General features: G+C 37.4%; 1 protein-coding gene across 1 annotated transcript in view; it reads left to right on the forward strand.

Annotated features, from left to right (window-relative positions):
* The first annotated feature begins 2,249 nt into the window (after nt 1-2,249).
* Nucleotides 2,250-18,572, forward strand: part of zfand3 (zinc finger, AN1-type domain 3) — a 42,796-nt gene continuing 26,473 nt past the window's right edge. Inside the window, exon 1 of the mRNA XM_056471080.1 lies at nt 2,250-2,587. Coding sequence (XP_056327055.1) covers nt 2,517-2,587 — 71 coding nt within the window. The 5' untranslated portion in view covers nt 2,250-2,516. The remainder of the gene's footprint in view (nt 2,588-18,572) is intronic.

Raw genomic sequence — 18,572 nt, forward strand, 5'->3', positions numbered from 1 at the left:
GCTAAAGGATGTCTTTAGGGAGAGCGTACAACACTGTTTCCTTATCCACGAGGGTGAGAAAGAGAAAGTAAAGGCCGATTGGAGGAGGCTCGTTCTTTATCCTTGCGCTGCTGATGGTCTGTTTAACTGTTTTTTGCTAGTGAAGCGTTCAGTTTTTCCACTTACAAAGTCTGCCATGTAAATAGCAAATGCGCCATGGCACGACGTTGCTGACTCTTAAAGGAAATTGGAGATGAGACTCTGATTGGTTTATTCTCAAAACACACCCATAACTCATTAAGAGAATAGGCACAACCCTGTTAGACCATGCACCGCGGCGCAGAGTGTATTTTTTCGTCCTTAAAATAGCAAAAGTGGATTCAGACATGCCCTTATTGCTTTTGCGCCCTGCGCTTTAGACAATCTCTGGCTGTGTGCGTCAGATAAACAGCACAGTGACAGACATGAACGAAGCAGATCTCATGTAACGTTTGTGAGCAATACTACAGTAAGAACTTTACCAATGATTATTTGATGTATTTGTTGTGGAGTTAATTCAAGTTTTTCTGCAACGATGAGTGACACTCAATGTCATTACAAAGCTCGCGTTTAACTTTGTTCTTGCATGGCTATTGTGACAGGATACACGTTAATATCTACTGCTGTATGGATATCCATTATGTTAATGTACAAAATAAACCCGATTTAACATCCACAAACCGGGATTGAAGCGTCTTCTTTTATAATTGTTCTGACATGCGGCTGTGGTGATAAAGGCCGTAAAATTGCTGTAATTCATTACAAACATGCACTGTTTTAAAAACATTTAAAACTTGTAAAACGCATTCTTAATCACATTTGATTATGACTGACTGATGATCACAGAGAGCTGAACAGATCTTTTAATCCCAGTTGCTTTGTGCACATCCTGTATTGCTGATATGATTATACACGTTACTACGAAAGCATGTTAATCAATCAACTCGGTGGGCAGGGAAACTGCACTCCTATGTCGGCCTCAAAATGAGGGATTTGGATCCTATTTTAACGTCAGGAAATAAAAAAAACAATGATTGAGTTTATATCACTCCAATATGACTGTGAACACACTATACCTACACACAGTTTTGTCCAAATAGCTTCCAAAAGATGATATTTATCATAGGTGCCCTTTAAGGATAAAACTTAATGTAAATGACAAAAGTTCTAATAAGTGAGCAAGTGACAATATTGGTATAGATCAAATAAAGCCTGTCGGAGCCTCCCTAGTTGCAATTTAATATTACAATTATTATATTACATCTATTAGACTACTATTTGTATTATTTGATACCTACATTTTTGCTTATACGTCAATTCCATTGGAACAGTTGTCATAAAAAGTCTGCATGTGCAGTGTATATGTATATGTATTTATTAAGCATTGATTTTGAATAAGAAACCAACATATAAAAATAATCGCTGCAATGAAAGTGTGTAACAGCTAGCTTTTTTAATATAGACTATTTTGTGTGTATATGAAGTATACTGTATTAAATTACTGTAAGAATCTCTAATTGTGCATTGTTTTTTTAGTTGCAGAGTCTGACAGTACACCTGACTTGTATTGGTTTATTTATGTTGCCTTGACAATGTCAGTGTGCTATTGTATAAATACACAAGGCATCGTATATAACATTTAAACTAAAACGCTTATTTAGTTGGGGCTAGCCAGCTATTTCTATAGCAATTTTTGTTATCTCTTCTAAAATGTCCATTTCTGTAATTTACTTACAGTGCATATACCCGTTCAATGACTAGAATCTACCTTCCAGTTAGCAGAGAGAAAGAAGCATTACTGTATGGCCTTCAGCCAGTGTGCTGCTAGTGTGATATTCAATGTCATGTATTTGTAATATTTCATACTTCCAATGTCATAGTGTACAACTTGCTTAAATCTGTGAAGTTGTCAAGGCCACCGTGAGAGCAGTTCACCGTATGTAGGGTCTGCAGCAGGTCTTGTACTTAAACAGCTTTAAAGCACAAATCCCCTTTACAAACAAGGAATACAGCTTGGACTGCTCCAGTTTATTTTGGGGGGATGTTGGTTTCCTAAAACATTAATAAAACGCGATTTTAAAATATTATGTACAGACGTTTGACCATCATGATATACATTTAGCTTTATAATATGATTTGGTGTATAAGGCGTAAATCCTACGTATATGGGTTAAAATGATTTTTAATCATGATTAACAAAACCCTATTCATGAGTTGGTATCTTCCACTCGCCAGCTGATCGGCCTCGACTCCCGGTGCGGTCCGTCGGACTGTACGCGGCCGTTGGTTTCTTATATTTTGTTAAAATTGCCTCGAATTTATGGTAGCGGCCGCTCGTGTCCGCATCTTACAGTTCTTACGCTGCATTTTCTGCTCGGGGATTTCGTTGTAAGGTATTTTTCATCAAACTTCGAGCCGAGGAATTCCCGCACAAGCACTAGGCCGCGAGCGGATCCCCGAAGTTTCCTGCAGAAACCTGCCGCCTTCACATCGCCACCATGGGGGACACAGGAAGCGAGCGCAGCAAGCCGCCTAGTATTCCTCCCCGCTGCCCTTGTGGATTTTGGGGGTAAGATCATTCAATATACACGTGAGTTTACCCGTGCTGCGAATTTGATGTGGGAAAGGCGATACATTTCAATGAAATGTGCAGTGTTTGTTGTTCATTGTTGTAGGCCGATGGATGGGGGTGGGGAACAACCACTCCTGTTTTTCACATCCACAGCTGTTGTTTCCTCTCAAACACACGCATAAAACATATACTTCCTTCAAAAGTATATCACATTCCAACTTCAAGGCTCATTAGAAAACAGATTTGGGCGATCTAGTGATTTTTAACGAGTCTTCTGAGCTGGACTGACAGATCAGTGATATCTTACTGTCCTCCAGCACTGTGAAAACCTTATCAGGACAGCATATTTGACATTATAAATTAGATAATGTTTGTATTCTTTTTAAAATCATGATGAAGTGGCCGTTTTAACAGCATATACATTTGCATGTATTTATGTCATCATAATGGACGTCGTTTTTTTATATTACAAAACCTATAGCTAGCACAATATTGTTTTTCATATTGGAAATCCACTGCTACCTGCTTGACTAGCTTGTGCCTGCTTGTATAACATTTAACCATTATATATGGCAATATTATTGGTCTGAATCTTAGAACACGGTAAGCTGCCAATCTTTAGAATCATTTTTATAGCATCACATGGGACATTGAGTGCTCAAAGCCTATTAGATGCAACTGATCCTCAAATTATAATGAGTAACCTAATTTTTTTTTAAATAATTAATTTTAATAAGAAAAAAAGTAAGTTATTTTATTTACATTAATTTATATATATTTTTATTTTTTATTTATTAAATTTATTTTAAATTGACCTTTTTTAATTTAATTTTTTATACACTTTTTAAACACTGTGGCCTCTTTGAAGCAATAATCTTCAATTACAATTTTCAGACTTTATAGTATAAAATACATATTTAAACCTAGTGTGATTCCGACCTAGAAAGCATTTTGGATATTGTGGGTGCTTACAGCATGGTTTTTGACATTACTGCGGAAGTAGTTTATGTGTTGTAAATCAAAACATAGTGAATGGCATTTGGTATTTGATGCCTTAAAATGCTGTCTGGGTAGATTTTTTATTTTATTTATATTTTTTACATGTATATGAATTGAAGGGAAATGATAGAGCCTGACACATCCTCATGTATGTGTCAGGGGCACAGGTGCAGTCATTTGACACTTCATGCCCTCTGTTCTGCAAACAAATGCTCCATATCTGGTCTAGACCAACACAGGCTACCGACAGGTGATCATTCAGCAGCCATTATCAGCCATTTGGATTTTGAAAGTGGTAGTCTGATTAAAATTTTGATTGAGTTGGTTTTATATTCGCACATTGGTTTCTTTTTTTGAACAATGGCAATTTGTTACACGCTACTTTGAATATTTGATCTAAAATTGCACAAAAGTAAGACTTTAAAGCAACATTAGCACTATTTAGTTAACTGTATTAATAAACTATAACTAATACTACATGTAATTATCTAATTAATTAACTGTAAACAAACGTGTATTGATAGTCATTAGCTAATAATAAGATTTCCCTATTTGGAATTTGCAACAAATATTTTTCTGTAATTATATTAAGAAGGTGATAGTCAAAGTGTGTGACTTTAAGGTTGTTGCGATACCATTAATTAATCTTACGATACTATACCAGCTAAAGTATCACAATACAAAGTAGTATTGTGATACTGTAATTCATAACAACTTGTATAGAGAATTTCTGTCAGAAATACTATATTTAATTTTATAATAGGCCTACCTGAATGTAATACATAATTTCCTTAAGGCCAAAAAGTATTATATGCACCTCACTTCACCTAAAATGTATTCATTCTTTCTGTTTATGTTGCAGATAACTGACCAATAAAAATGCATTAAAATAAAGATACAAATTATACCAAATGAAATTTGTTTCAAACGAGCATTTTTCCAACAAAATTAGGCTGTATGAAGTAGGCATGGGACGATAACAGTTTTTAAAGTATACCACGGTTTGGAAAAGTCAGGGTTTTAAAACCACCAACATTTTCTGTATTACCGTTCCTAAGGTATATGTAATATTTTTTTATTTACATTTTGGTTTTTTAGGACAACAGTATCTCCAGCAGAAAAGATGCTGTTTAAATTTTAAAGAAATCTGTGTTTTTGAAACTAATGAAGACAGCGGAACTCAGTGATTCATTTTCATTATTTAGCCTGACATGTTTACTGCTCCAAAATATGTAAAATCTTTCACAAAATTAAATGCATTGTGTTCAAAAGGGAAATTTTTTTTTTATTTTTTTACCCAGACATTAAAAAGACATATTTTAGAGCAGTAATCACAATACTGTGAAACCATAAAACCGTGATATTTTTATCCAAGGTTATCATACCATCAGAATCTTATACCGTCCCATGCCTAGAATGAAGTGGTCAAAATTGTTTCAATGTTTCCTGTTGCTATTTTGGGTTTTTCATCTATTTGTTTTTTCAGTCTTATGAGGTAACATTCCAAAGTAATTCAAAATTTCACTTTGTGAGTCGTTCTTTTTAAGATATTGTCGCTAATAAATCATATTAACAGGTTGGTTCGATAGACGATGCCATTGTCCGTTGCCGATGACTAATAGATTTTGCTATCACAATGCTGAGCCGGTACCGCCTCCGTCGCAGCAGCAACCCGCTCTCGAAAAATACACATGACTCTGTTTACACTAATATGTCTTAGTTTTAAAATTGCATTTTAGAACGAAAACGATCCACGTCCACACTGGTGTTTCATCTAGCATTTTTGAAAAGCCCTCCTTCCACACTGTTCTGCTGAAAACGACATCACACAAACACACACACTCTGTCATGCGCTGCAGATTCTGAACTCCAGCAGTCAGCCCAGAGAGCAGTGCACATCGAACAGTTTATCAAGGATGTACCGCTGGGTCGCGTCTCACTATAGTTGTTAAACGTGATATTTAAATAATGTTGTCTCTGTCTATTGACTCTTCGGTCTTTTGAATCTATCAGGTAACGTGTCACAGCATCAGTACACTGCTTTAATATTTCGCTTTCACGCTTGTACTTAGTTGTTTTAGCGAAAACCTCAGATACTGTTGGTTGGTTCCTTTTGGTTTTGCACCTTTTTTTTACCAACCAAGTTTTTTGACGCCATTATTACGACACAGATCACTCGGCCTATTCATGCCAGAGTCCCGCGGAAAAAAAAGTGATTGACAGGTGTTAATCTGTGTGTAACTTATCTTTATTTGTTTATGATTTGGTTATGGGTAAAATAAAGACCATGCGGGTCAGGTAGTTGAAACGGTAGGCTACAAATAATTAATTTGTTATTAATTAATTATTCATAAATATTTAATTCATTTCCGCCTATGACGATGATGTCATCGTCCTTCGCAATGTTTCACATTAGACATCGTACGATGCCAAATTGGTTGACATTGCCTAAACAGGAACAGAAATGAACCGATTTAGATGTGCGTTCGAACTGAAGCGTTAGTAAATGTGCATTAGGCAACCATAAAAGGTGTGAATTCTACACAGTTTTGCAACCTTAAACGGCTCCACAGACTATTTAAACAAAATGGTTTATTGTTGCACAAACGTGTGAGCATTTTAGTGACTTTTCCACATACAGCATTATCTATTGTAGATTAACCATTAATGACGATACTACCGCTTACAAACTACCGTAGCACTGCCTGTATTTTGGAACCATAATATCGCGATACTACTACAGTACCAGTAAACCGTGCAACCCTGTGTGATTTCAATCGAATTTAGATGATACACCAGTAATTACAGGTTTCATTGGCTTCTTTATCAGGTGGTTTATTCACATAAAGCCCCTCTTACATTGCCCAGTGACTACGCCAGGGGTCACCAAACTTGTTCCTGGAGGGCTGGTGTCCTGCAGATTTTAGCTCCAACCCTAATCAAACACACCTGAACAAGCTAATCAAGGTCTTACTAGTTATACTTGAAACATCCAGGCAGGTGTGTTGAGGCAAGTTGGAGCTAAACCCTGCAGGGACACTGGCCCTCCAGGACCGAGATTGGTGACCCCTGGACTACGCCATTATTAAATACCCAGTTGTTTTGTGTAAATTTAGACTAAGCCTGTTGAGGATGTCCTTGATTTGTTAGGTTAAGGATTTATGGAACTGATTGTAATAGAAATGGCTTCTATACTAGGGTATAAACAATCCAAAGCAAGGTTGGCTGAAAAAATGTTGTGAGATGTGATTAGGACTAGCTGTTTGAAGACTTTTTAATTTGTTTGGCATTTGCGCCCTGCTAGTGGTGAAAAAAAATGTCAGATGCAAATGGATCAAGCACTTTTGGGCTTCATTCCAGCTCTACATGAGAATACTTTTTACCACTTAAAAGTGTGGCTACTAAAAAATCAATTTTTGATGTAAATCTCTAGTTCAGTTTTGTTTGGATTTATATTTGCACATTCGTTCATTTTTAACAATGACAATTTGAGACATGCTACTTTGAATATTCGATCTGAAGTTGCATGTAAGTATGACTTCAAAACAAAACTAGCACTATTTATTAACTGTATTAACTATAACTAATTACTGTATGTAAATAACTAATTAAAAAACTGTAAACAAAGTTGTATTGATAGTCATTGATAACTTGATTTTCCTATTTGGAATTTGCAACGAATACTTTCAACTTTACCTTAATCGAATTTAGATGATACACCAGTAATTACATGTATCATTGGCTTCTTTATCAGGTAATTTATTAACATAAAGCTCATTACCCAGTGACTACTCCATTATTAAATACCCAGTTGTTTTGTGTAAATTAGACTGTAAGTCTGTTGAGGATGCCCTTGATTTGTTAGGTTAGGGATTTATGTAAGGGATGGCGATAGATATGGCTGCAATACTAAGATCCTAACAATCCAACAAGGCAAGGTTGTGTGAGAAATGTTGTGAGATGTGATTAGGGCTACCTGTTTGAAGACTTTTTGTTTGTCATTTGGGCCCTGCTAGTGGTGGAAAATGGCAGATGCAAATGGAAAAAGTTTTTTGGGCTTCATTCCAGCACACATGAGAATACCTTTGCCACTCAAACAGTGTGGTTACTGAAAAATCAATTTTTCATGGAAATCTCCAGTTCACTTCTGTTTGGATTTACTAAGCAGTAGTAAAATAAATAGTATAGTAATGACCCTTAGGACCTGTTTCCACCTGGTGTTAACATGCAAGTTTAGCCAAGTGGTCAGCCAAGGCGCATTACCATTTCCAACAGGAATTAAAATGCATCTGTTTGAACCACTTTTGTCATTTTATCACGCTCTACATTATTTCCCATGAGTACTCAGTAAGATGAGCGTGAATAAACTGATTTTCATTTATATTTACCTGATATTTAGTTGATTTGGCTTTGGTTGATTTTAGCAAATGGAAAAGCAAACGTTCAGGCCAATTGTGTAGATGCCGACTGCTATTTTGATCGAAATAGTGTGCTTTGTCTCAACCTGTTCCATAATGATCACAAATGAGGTCAGTAGGCAGAGAGTAGGTGGCCTTTAATCCCCCTTGGAATGCATTTAACCAAAGCATCATACACTATATGAAGGCAATCCAATTGAATACATTTTGGACTACCACAGGAAAGGCCAAAAAACAGGGGTGGATCTAGGGGTGGGGCCACAGGGGCACTAGCCCCCGTTTAAATGGGTTTGGGCCCTGTTGTGCCCCTCTCCTTTAAGTCATTGCTGATTTATATCAAAGCGTGGACATAAAGATGCGCTTTAATTCATGTCGAACGCCAGTGATACCCGTTACTTCAGCTACAAACCCATTTTCAAAATAGTTGGGACACTACAAATTGTGAATAAAATCTGAATGCAATGATGTGGAAGCTCCAAATTTCAATATTTTATTCAGTATAGAACATAGATGACATGTCAAATGTTTAAACTGCGAAAATGTATAATTTTAAGGGGAAAAATAAGTTGATTTTATATTTCCTGGCATCAACACATTTAAAAAAAGGTGGGACAAGACCTTGTTTACCACTGTAAGGCATCCCCTCTTCTTTTTACAACAGTCTGTAAACGTCTGGGAACTGAGGAGACAAGTTGCTCCAGTTTAGGAATAGGAATGTTCTCCCATTCTTGTCTAATAGGTCTTCTTTGTCGCATCTTCCTCTTTATGATGGGCCAAATGTTTTCTATGGGGGAAAGATCTGGACTGCAGTCTGGCCATTTCAGTACCTGGATCCTTCTTCTATGCATCCATGATGTTGTAATTGATGCAGTATGTGGTCTGGCGTTGTCATGTTGGAAAATGCTAGGTCTTCCCTGAAAGAGACGACTTCTGGATGGGAGGATATGTTGTTCTAGAACTTGGATATACCTTTCAGCATTGATGCTGCCTTTCCAGATGTGTAAGCTGCCCATGCCACACGCACTCATGCAACCCCATAACATCAGAGATGCAGGCTTCTGAACTGAGTGCTGATAACAACTTGTGTTGTGTCTGTCCTCTTTAGTCAGGATGACATGACGTCCCAGTTTTCCCAAAAGAACTTCAAATTTTGATTCATCTGACCACAGAACAGTTTTCCACTTTGCCACTGTCCATTTTAAATGAGCCTTGGCCCAGAGAAAACGCCTGCGCTTCTGGATCATGTTTAAATATGGCTTCTTTTTTGACCTAGAGACTTTTAGCCGGCAATGGTGAATGGCACGGTGGATTGTGTTCACCAACAATGTTTTCTGGAAGTAGTCCTAAGCCCATATTGGGATTTCCATTATAGTAGCATTCCTGTTTGTGATACAGTGCCGTCTTAGATTGTTTCAGGTTCTCTGAATGTTTGGATGATATTATGCACTGTAGATGGTGATAACTTCAAACTCGATGCAATTTTTCGCTGAGAAACTCTATTCTGATGTTGCTCCGCTATTTTTTTGGCGTAGCATTGAGGAAATTGGTGATCCTCTGCCCATCTTGACCTCTAAGAGACACTGCCACTCTGAGAGGCTCTTTTTATACACAATCATGTTGCCAATTAACCTAATAAGTGCAAAATTGGTCCTCCGGCTGCTCCTAATATGTACATTAGACTTTTCTATCCTGTTATTGCTACCTGTCCCAACTTTTTTGGAATGTGTAGCTGTCTTGAAATCCAAAATAAGCCAACATTTGGCCTGAAATTTAAAAAATTTCTCACTTTCAACATTTGATATGTTATCTATATTCTTGTAAATAATTGCATTCCTTTTTTATTCACAATTTGTTCAGTGTCCTAACTTTTTTGGAATCTGGTTTGTATTTTTTCTTGTATGACAAGTCTTTTCATCCCTGCAGATTGACTGGTTTGTTCCCAAATACATTAAAATAACTATTAAAATGGTCACAATGTTGCTTGCCGTACAGTTCTCTTTTAAAATGGATTGCTTTAAAACGGACCAAAATTGATAGTCATATGCGAGTAGACTAAACGTCATTCGTTGATCAGAGTTACAAGGTTTATTTTTCGTGAATCCGCTCATAGCTGTCATATATGCGCTTCATGGTGAAATCGATAGTGTAAGCAAATACTGCTTCTGTCATTTTCGGTGCAACTCGGAAACCTAAAATTAATGTGCTTTATCAATATTAGAAGGTTACAGAACAACTGTGAAGCCCAATCTGTAAAAAAGATGGACATCATTTACCGAACGTGACCTAATATCGCCGTCTAAATATCTGCTTTTTTTTTTAAATAGCTGCATCATTCATGACATTTACCACAAGTGATAGCTGTGCATCAGGTTAGGACTTAACACACTTGAACATGTTCTTCACATTTAGAAACACAGCCAGAATACAGAGTTAAAGTTATTTCAGTTTGGTGAACTAATAGCAACCATATATCCAGTTAATGCAAAAACGTTATTAAAGAACAAAGTGAACTAACTAACAATTTTTATTTTTAATTAAATGGATAGTTCACCCATAATGAATAATTTATTTCTACTAATGAAAACAAAAGAAGATTCTTTGCAGAAAGCTGAAAACCTGTAACCATTGACTTAGGAGGAAAAACAAATAACATGGAAGTCAATAGCCGCATTTCCACTATCGGGCCAGTGCGAGCCAGGGCTTTAATCGGGCCAGGCCGGGCCAATAGCCCGGGAGGTTGAGAAATGAGGCCGAAATCATGTCGCGTTTCCACTGTCGGGCTAGTTGCTCGCAGCGCGTCACGCAAACACCGCCCCCAGAACGTCCCCCGAATCAAACGTCACACAACCCGTCACACAACCCGCCCACTTCAGCGGGAACAAAAAACTCAAATTATAACCACAAACACAACCTGCCATCACTACGAGAGCTGGAAGATGGAGAACACCGAAGCAATTGCTTTTTTACAGTTTGTGGTCTGTTGGTGTAAGGCCAGACAGCGATCCCAGGTTAAGGACATTCGAGTTCGGCGGCATTTACTTTGAACACAGATTTTTCTTAGTGAGTTGATCAAGCGCGATAGCAAAACAAATGTAAGGGAAGAAAGCATCTTGTCTCCTCTTTACCCGACAGGAAAACTCCGCCTTTGTACGTAACCCCGCCCCGAAGCCCCAGTTGGCCCTCCTTGGCCCAAGGTATTCGGCGGGCCGAAAAAGGCCGGACGCTGGCCCCAAGGAAGCCCCGCTTTGGCCCGATTACGCCCCGGAAGTGATAGTGGAAACGCGACTGGCCTTGGCTCGCCCTGGCTCGCTCGCTTTAGGCGCGATAGTGGAAACGCGGCTAATGGTTGCATGTTTCCAGCTTGCTTTAAAATATTTTATTTTGTGTTCAACAGAAGAAAGTCAAACATGTTTGGAACAGGTAAAGGCTGAGTAAATGATGACAATTTTCAGTTTTGGGTGAATCCCTTTAACACTATTATCATTTCTCCCCCTTCTTCTGAAATTCAAAGTCTGCCACAGGTTTCCTGAGAAGAGTCTGTGCATTCAGACTCTGACCGATTTTTGCAGGGACACCACTGTCTGTCCTTTGCTTTCAATGCCCAGGCGCACTACAAAAAAGGGAAATGTACCAAAATGCACCAGCTATAACATATTTACTTTTTAGCAAGTGAGATTGAAGATAGCTTGAGAGTTTAGCATATAACTAAACTTATGAAACAGCTTTTTCATCTAATGAATGCTAGAGGAAAAATATTAGTTTGTCATTAGAATCAGCTTCTTAAAAGATAAATAAAATAAAGATAAAACCTACAATCTGGCACCAAGACATGTGCAGCTTCTCCTGTACACTTAAATTGATCTTAGAGTGTATGATATAGATGAATATGCTGTTTCTGACTGCTAAAATGGGCAGTGTAACTAACCCCATGTTACAACACTCTCCCCAGTCTGCCATATTTGTTAACGCAATAATTTTCTTTCTCACAGAAACACTGCAGGTAAAATTATGATTTTCTGATATCTCTGCTATATGGAGATGTAAAATTAACCCCTAAAAATATGATAGACCTATATATAGTAATATATACTGTATTTCTAATAAGACAAAAAGAATTATATGCTCTATAGTGCAAACACCAATTGAATAACTTGGCCCCCCTCTGAAAACTGGCCCTGCCATTAAAAATTTGATCTGCCACTGTCAAAAAATGGACAGAATTCAAATGTTTTAGACCACGTTTAAACCTGGTTCCACTTGTAATTGGATTGATTAAAACACGTCTCTATACCATGTGTAAACTGGGCTTACTAAAGGGTAAATTGGCCGCTGTCATAGTTATTATTTCAGGTACATGTTCTGGAATGAAGTCAAAGTGTATTTAGGTGTGTGTGTTTATAGGTGTGTGTAGATAATCAAGCTGACACGTGATGAATACTGTACAAATGAGCCTTTTTATCATCATAATTGCTCGTCGTTTTCAGCTCAACGCCTTAAATGTGTCATGTTTGTGTGGCTGACGGACTCATAAATAGTAGCTGCGGTTTATTTTGGAATCTTCTTTTTGAAGGCACATGGTTGTTGTTGTTGAAGATTCACATAAAACACCACACCATATCTGGCTTTATAAGGAAATCAATGCTTTTCCAAGAATGTCACAGATGTTTAATGGACTGTGGTTTAAATCTCTGAGACACATTAGCCATCTCTATTCTAATTCTTTGACTGCTTTTCCATTCAGACTTTGACTGATTTGTGGTGGAGATTTGCAATGATACAGTTGATGTTCTGAAAGTGTCTCTGTTTGCTTTGTAAATCAGTTGTTTAATTCAGTTTACTGTAGTAATAAATTGCTCGTCTGCATAGTGTGTAACTTTTAGAGGCTTACTATATAAACTTTGTTAAACAAGTTTGTTTACTCAAACATCTGTTGTCATTTAACCCAAGATTTAGCATTATTTTAAAGTAACTTTTTTTTCTTAACAGTAAAAATTCAGTTTTTTTTTGCTTTAAAGGGCACATAGTTTACCTCTTTTTTATGATTTAATATTAATATTATGATGGTTCTGAGTGTGCCAGTTTAGGTTCAGTTTAAAACACAATTCAGATTTTTTTATTATAATGTGTTAAAAAGTGTCATGTTGGGGGCGTGTCCACAGTTCGCTGATTTAGGGGTGTGTTGCTTCACATGTAAATTAGCTTCGGCTTCCCGCCAACATAACAAGGGGGCGGGGCCATGAGCTCACCCGCTCGGCGTTTGCAACAGAGTCTGACAGGCAGACAGAGAAAAAGCTGGAGTGAGATGATCAGCATTCAGTCGTACATGTACGACTCCGACACAGACCAAGCAGAGAGTACAAAATCATTTGTGTCTTTACAGTTTTACAGCCAACTGTGTGCTAGTTTCAAGTGCCGAGCTTGTACACAGAAACTAATAACCACGCACACTGAATTAACTTTGACTGAGGCACCGGATGCGCCGCTCGAAGCCGCGACACAACACACCAGACACTCTCTGTGGCGCGGCAGAAACATGAAGTGTCCCGAACCGTCGCGCCACGACTTGAGTGTACCCTGATAGAAACCTATGTTTAGAATTCTAAAACGCATGCTAGTTAAGATCACAGGGAGCTTCTGGGATCGTAAGAAATGCAAACGGCTGAAGTATAAGGTAGACTCGATGAGAAGTACACATGTTTGCAAACCTACCTAAAGATACAACCAATAATTCTGATTAGAGTGATAATGTGGAGAATATTGATCTTGTGTTGAGCCCAATGAGCCTTGCATCTAATAATAGAGCTAGGGTGTTCCTTTAGTGATATCGCTTCGACTCACGCTGAAAATGGCGGACGTGAATCAACAAACTGAGGATATGATGACGCGCCTGTCAATCAATATTGGTGGGCGGGGGGACCGCTCTCCTACGTAAAGTTGCGGTCTGTTTGAAAACCACTCCAATTGGTCCACCGTTTTTTATGTTGTTAAATTGAAAAAAAGCACTGGGTGTGCTTATATCACCCCAATATGACAGTCTATACACCATACATGCACATATGGCTGTCCAAACAGCTTGAAAAGTAGATTTTTTTACCATAGGTGCCCTTTAATGATTGGAAGCTCTAAAGAAAGCACAATTTTAGGTATGATTAAGTCCACATGTTATTATAGACTCAATAGTCATTGCAGATCTGTCATTACACATTGCAGCATTTCTCAATTTTTTTGTTCAATGAAAAGTAAATCATACAGGTTTGAAATGGTTGGTGAATCATAGATTCTATATGTGTCAGTTGATGCTGTTCACGCCATACGTTTCTGCATGGAATTTTACATTAAAACATCAGTGAACCTAAACTCACCGGCCACTTTATTAGGTACAACTGCACGTCATTGCAAATTTCTAATCGGCCAATCACATGGCAGAAATACAGATGAGCGTACATGGTCCATTGGATAATTTTTTATTTATTTTTTAGTTTGGTGAATATAAATCATAACGAATATGCATTCATTTTGATTTATTTTTTTATTGTAAAGATTGTGAAACTTTTAAAACTGTATTTTGTTTTTGCATTAAGATTTTAACATACAAATTGTTGCGACATAAAGATTATTAAGTCATCTAAGATGCATATTTGTCAATGCATTCATTTATGTTTAATTTGTGTGTAGTATCACCCAGCTCTTTTTTTTTTGTTGGTGTTTTTGGTTTCTAGTTGGACAATGGCATGAATGTCAAATAACTAAGTTAAATTCATTGCCTTAAATGTTTGTATTGTTTTACTTGCTACATTGCTATTGCATTTGCTACTTTATCTCTTGTTTAATTTGAACTAAGTTACAGCTCATTTCAAATACTGATATTTTGTGAAGTCACCAAGGATAAGGGCCACAAATAGTTTGCTTTCCATCAAGGTTTATTAGGCATGAAATCCGTTTTAGTTTGTCATGATTTATTAATCGTAAAGGCTTCTCAGCACCGTGTTTCTGCACGGAACAAAACTGCAGCAACTAAACAAAGTTATGCCAACTGTTAGCTAGTTTCAAGTTCTGAGCTTGTACACCAAGTCTAATACCTGTGCACACTGGATAAACTATGGCTGTGGCTGTTAACTAAGAGCCGTTCACATATTGCATCTTTTGCGCACACAAGTTCATTATTTCCAATAGAGGTGTGCGGCTTGCTTGCGCATATTGGGAGTTACGCACACGCGCTCATGCTTTCCAGACGCATCTAGTTGAAAGAATGCCACAAGTCACGTGACAAGAACTGACAGATCAGCTTCATATTAGTACGGAATATACACATTTCTACTCCAATGAGAGAAAAAAAACACAAAATTAAAAATACCAAACATTCTTAAATAAATAATTTATTAATTCTTATTTTTATATATTTATTTATAAATTTTTCTGTCATTTATTTTCAGTGTAAAATTGTTACTTGTGTCTAAATGTCAAAAACTTTTTTTCACTTATTTTTAAGTCTAAAGCAAATTGGACTTATGTTTGTTTTTAATTTTATTTTGAGCTGTATTATTTGGTTACTGAGCTGCAATTAGTAACACTTTAAAATAGGAGTTTTCATGTGATTTTTCTAGTAGTGTTTTGAAATGAATGAAAGCATCATAATCATGAAACCGTGATTATTCCTCAGACTGTAATCATAAATCAATAATCGTTGCATCCCTAGGTCTGATAGACCTATATTTGTCTTGCTTGGCATACATAAATCACATGCTTGTAGGGTAGTTGTTTTGATTGTGCAGAACATAAATCCAAGTAAACCGATACTTGAGAAAGGTTTCGGCTAACCTGTTTCAAGTGTGAAAACGTGAGTGATTTCTTCCTTTAACCTTGTACCTTGTGTGGACTTGCCCAACTGGTGTTGAATGACACAAGCAAATGTGGCTCTGCTTTGATAACTAGTGTCAGGAAAAAGTGTGTTCTTGAGTTGTAAAATAACAGCACATCCTTACTAACTTGTCCAGATTAGACCGTTGTATCTGATAGTAAATCACGTGCGTGAACTCAGTACATGTTTTTTTGAAGAAGGTTGTCTGAATATGTGGTTAACTATTACATGGATAATAGCAGCAACTCCTAGTATAAAGTGATGGCTTACTCCTATTTCTGTGAATTGGAGAAAAAACAATATGGTGGACCAAGTCTTTTAAAAACAATTTGCAAACTATTTTTGTCGCTGCAGCTGCTCTTATATTTCTGCTATTTAATGTATTTTTTTTTTTAAAGATGTATGCTTAAAATATAGCTTAAAGTATAAACAAACAACTATTGTGGGACAGTATGGCACGCACATGACAGTTAAAAGTATCGCACACCAGACGCGCACATTGCTATTTTAAACGAATCTATTCAGATGGCGCTCTGTGGCGCGGCAGAAAAATTAACCGTGTCCTGAGTCGTGACTGGGCGCTGCGGACAGCCACCAACTTGCGGCGCCGGTGTGTGTATCCTGATAGAAACCTATGTTTAGAATACTAAAATGCATGGCGCTGCGTGGTGCTATGCAGGGCGTCACCGAGCAGTGCTTCTGGTGTGTGACCCCCTTAAATGTCAGGTTTGTTGCTGAAATATTTAAATGTTAATGTGGCAAGCAGTTTTTGAATGGGTACTGCTTACATGTGATTTAATGTACATTTTCATCAATCCAATCAATTGGACGATTCTAAAAACAGGTGTAAATGGGGTGTATTAAAGGGATAATTTACTCAACATTTAAAATTATGTCGTTATGTACGTAAATGAAGATATCTTGAAGAATGCTGGAAACCAGTAAGCCATTGACTTCTATAGTATTCATTTGTCCTACTGTGGAATTTATATACTCATAAAACTGATACTTATTTTGTTGTACATGTAATAGCAATTTACGAATTAGATAATTATGCGCTTGTGTCTGTTTTGGGGTCATTTTTGCCATTCTAAGGTAATTTTTGGTAATTCTCACCATTGCTTGCCACGCGTCTATATTAAAAAAAAAATTAACTTCTTAAGCTGATGGTAATAACGTGCACGTTCTTCTGACATCCTTTCAGAAATGGACAAACGCGAGACTAAAGCGCGAAAAAGCAAAGTAGCAAATGATTCTTTCAGCAGCCTAAAACATGAACAAACTGCCATGTTTAACTATCATCACCTCATGGACTATTATGAAGTCGGAGTGACGGAATTGCTTTATAACGGAGGTTGCATGTGCTGCTGAAGATTAAAGAGACAAGTATTTATGTGTGTAAAGCATCTGTTTTGTGAGAAGTGCTTCTCATATCATATGTAACGACCCGTACAGCTTTACTGTAGACATTTCCTTGTGCGAGAAGGGCGTTGACTGAAACTTTCTGTTGTACACCATGCCCACCATTGGTACCCTTTTAGCAGTGGAAACGCAAGCCTGATAGAGGTGATCCGTACCACTCATTGGTTAAATATGTTTAATTCAATTAAGTAATTAAATATGTTTGACCTGTGTTAGGTTTTTGACCTGATTATATAGATCAGTGTTCCCCAACCTTTTTAAGAAAAACCTTGCTGCAGCTCTGATACAAGTTTTATTTGTGGAGAAAGCACTGCAGTGTTTGTCTGACATAATTAGTCTACCAAAATGTGTATATTCCATACAAAATATGAAGCTGATTGGTCAGTTTGTCATGTGCGCTCATGGCATTTTGAAGGTGTTTTTAAATGGGGGTGCCTGGAAGGCGTAAGCATGTTGTGCCTGTTGCACGTGTCACTCGCTATATGCCTCCATTGGGAAATAATGAACTTGTGCATGGAAAAGACGTTAAATGTGAACGATCGCCATCATTTGCGATCTCCAGCAGTTGATCTTGTTGCACAGACATGCTGGATTCACCTAATTTGTTGACAAATGGGTTGTGGGTCCATTACTTGGCAGTTCGTGGGTCTTTCACTGGGCGTTTTTACACTTCTCAAAGAAAATTTCCAAAGACGTCTGTTTCTTTCTTATTTTGTTGATTATGGGTTAAATTTTGGCACTCAATTGACCAAGATGTAACCAAGAGAATACTGTCATTTAAAAAATATATATATATTTTTCAAAATAAAAGATTGTTCAGACTCTGATATTAAATAAAACTGAAATAATTAAGGATTTCTTGTGCGGCCCGATACCAATTGATCCACGGACCGTACCGGACTCCGGCCCGAAGGTTGAGAACCATTCATCATTAATGCCAAAGGTTTGAAAGACTTATGCGATGCCACTTAGTTGCTGGTATCTTATGTTGATAATGGCTGGACCTCAAGTATTAAATTAAATAGTCAAAATGTTGTTGTTTTTTTGTTGGAGAGTCTATATCATCCTAAATGAATGATGTTTGCTCTGGTTCCAAAGGCATCTCTCTGTGTGGAGATAGAGGGCGTCGCAGTTCAAAGGGGCTGAAGTGTGAAGGGCAGCTGTGGCATTTCATTTTTCATTCCATTTCCGTGCTTCCATCTGGCATCTTCCATTTTAACACCTGTTAGCACATTGCTCTTCCCATTTTCAAGCATGCATTATCTTTTGGGAGCCAGCGCGGGCA

The sequence above is a fragment of the Danio aesculapii genome, chromosome 13 (genome assembly GCF_903798145.1).
Source record: "Danio aesculapii chromosome 13, fDanAes4.1, whole genome shotgun sequence".
Lineage (NCBI taxonomy): Eukaryota > Metazoa > Chordata > Actinopteri > Cypriniformes > Danionidae > Danio > Danio aesculapii.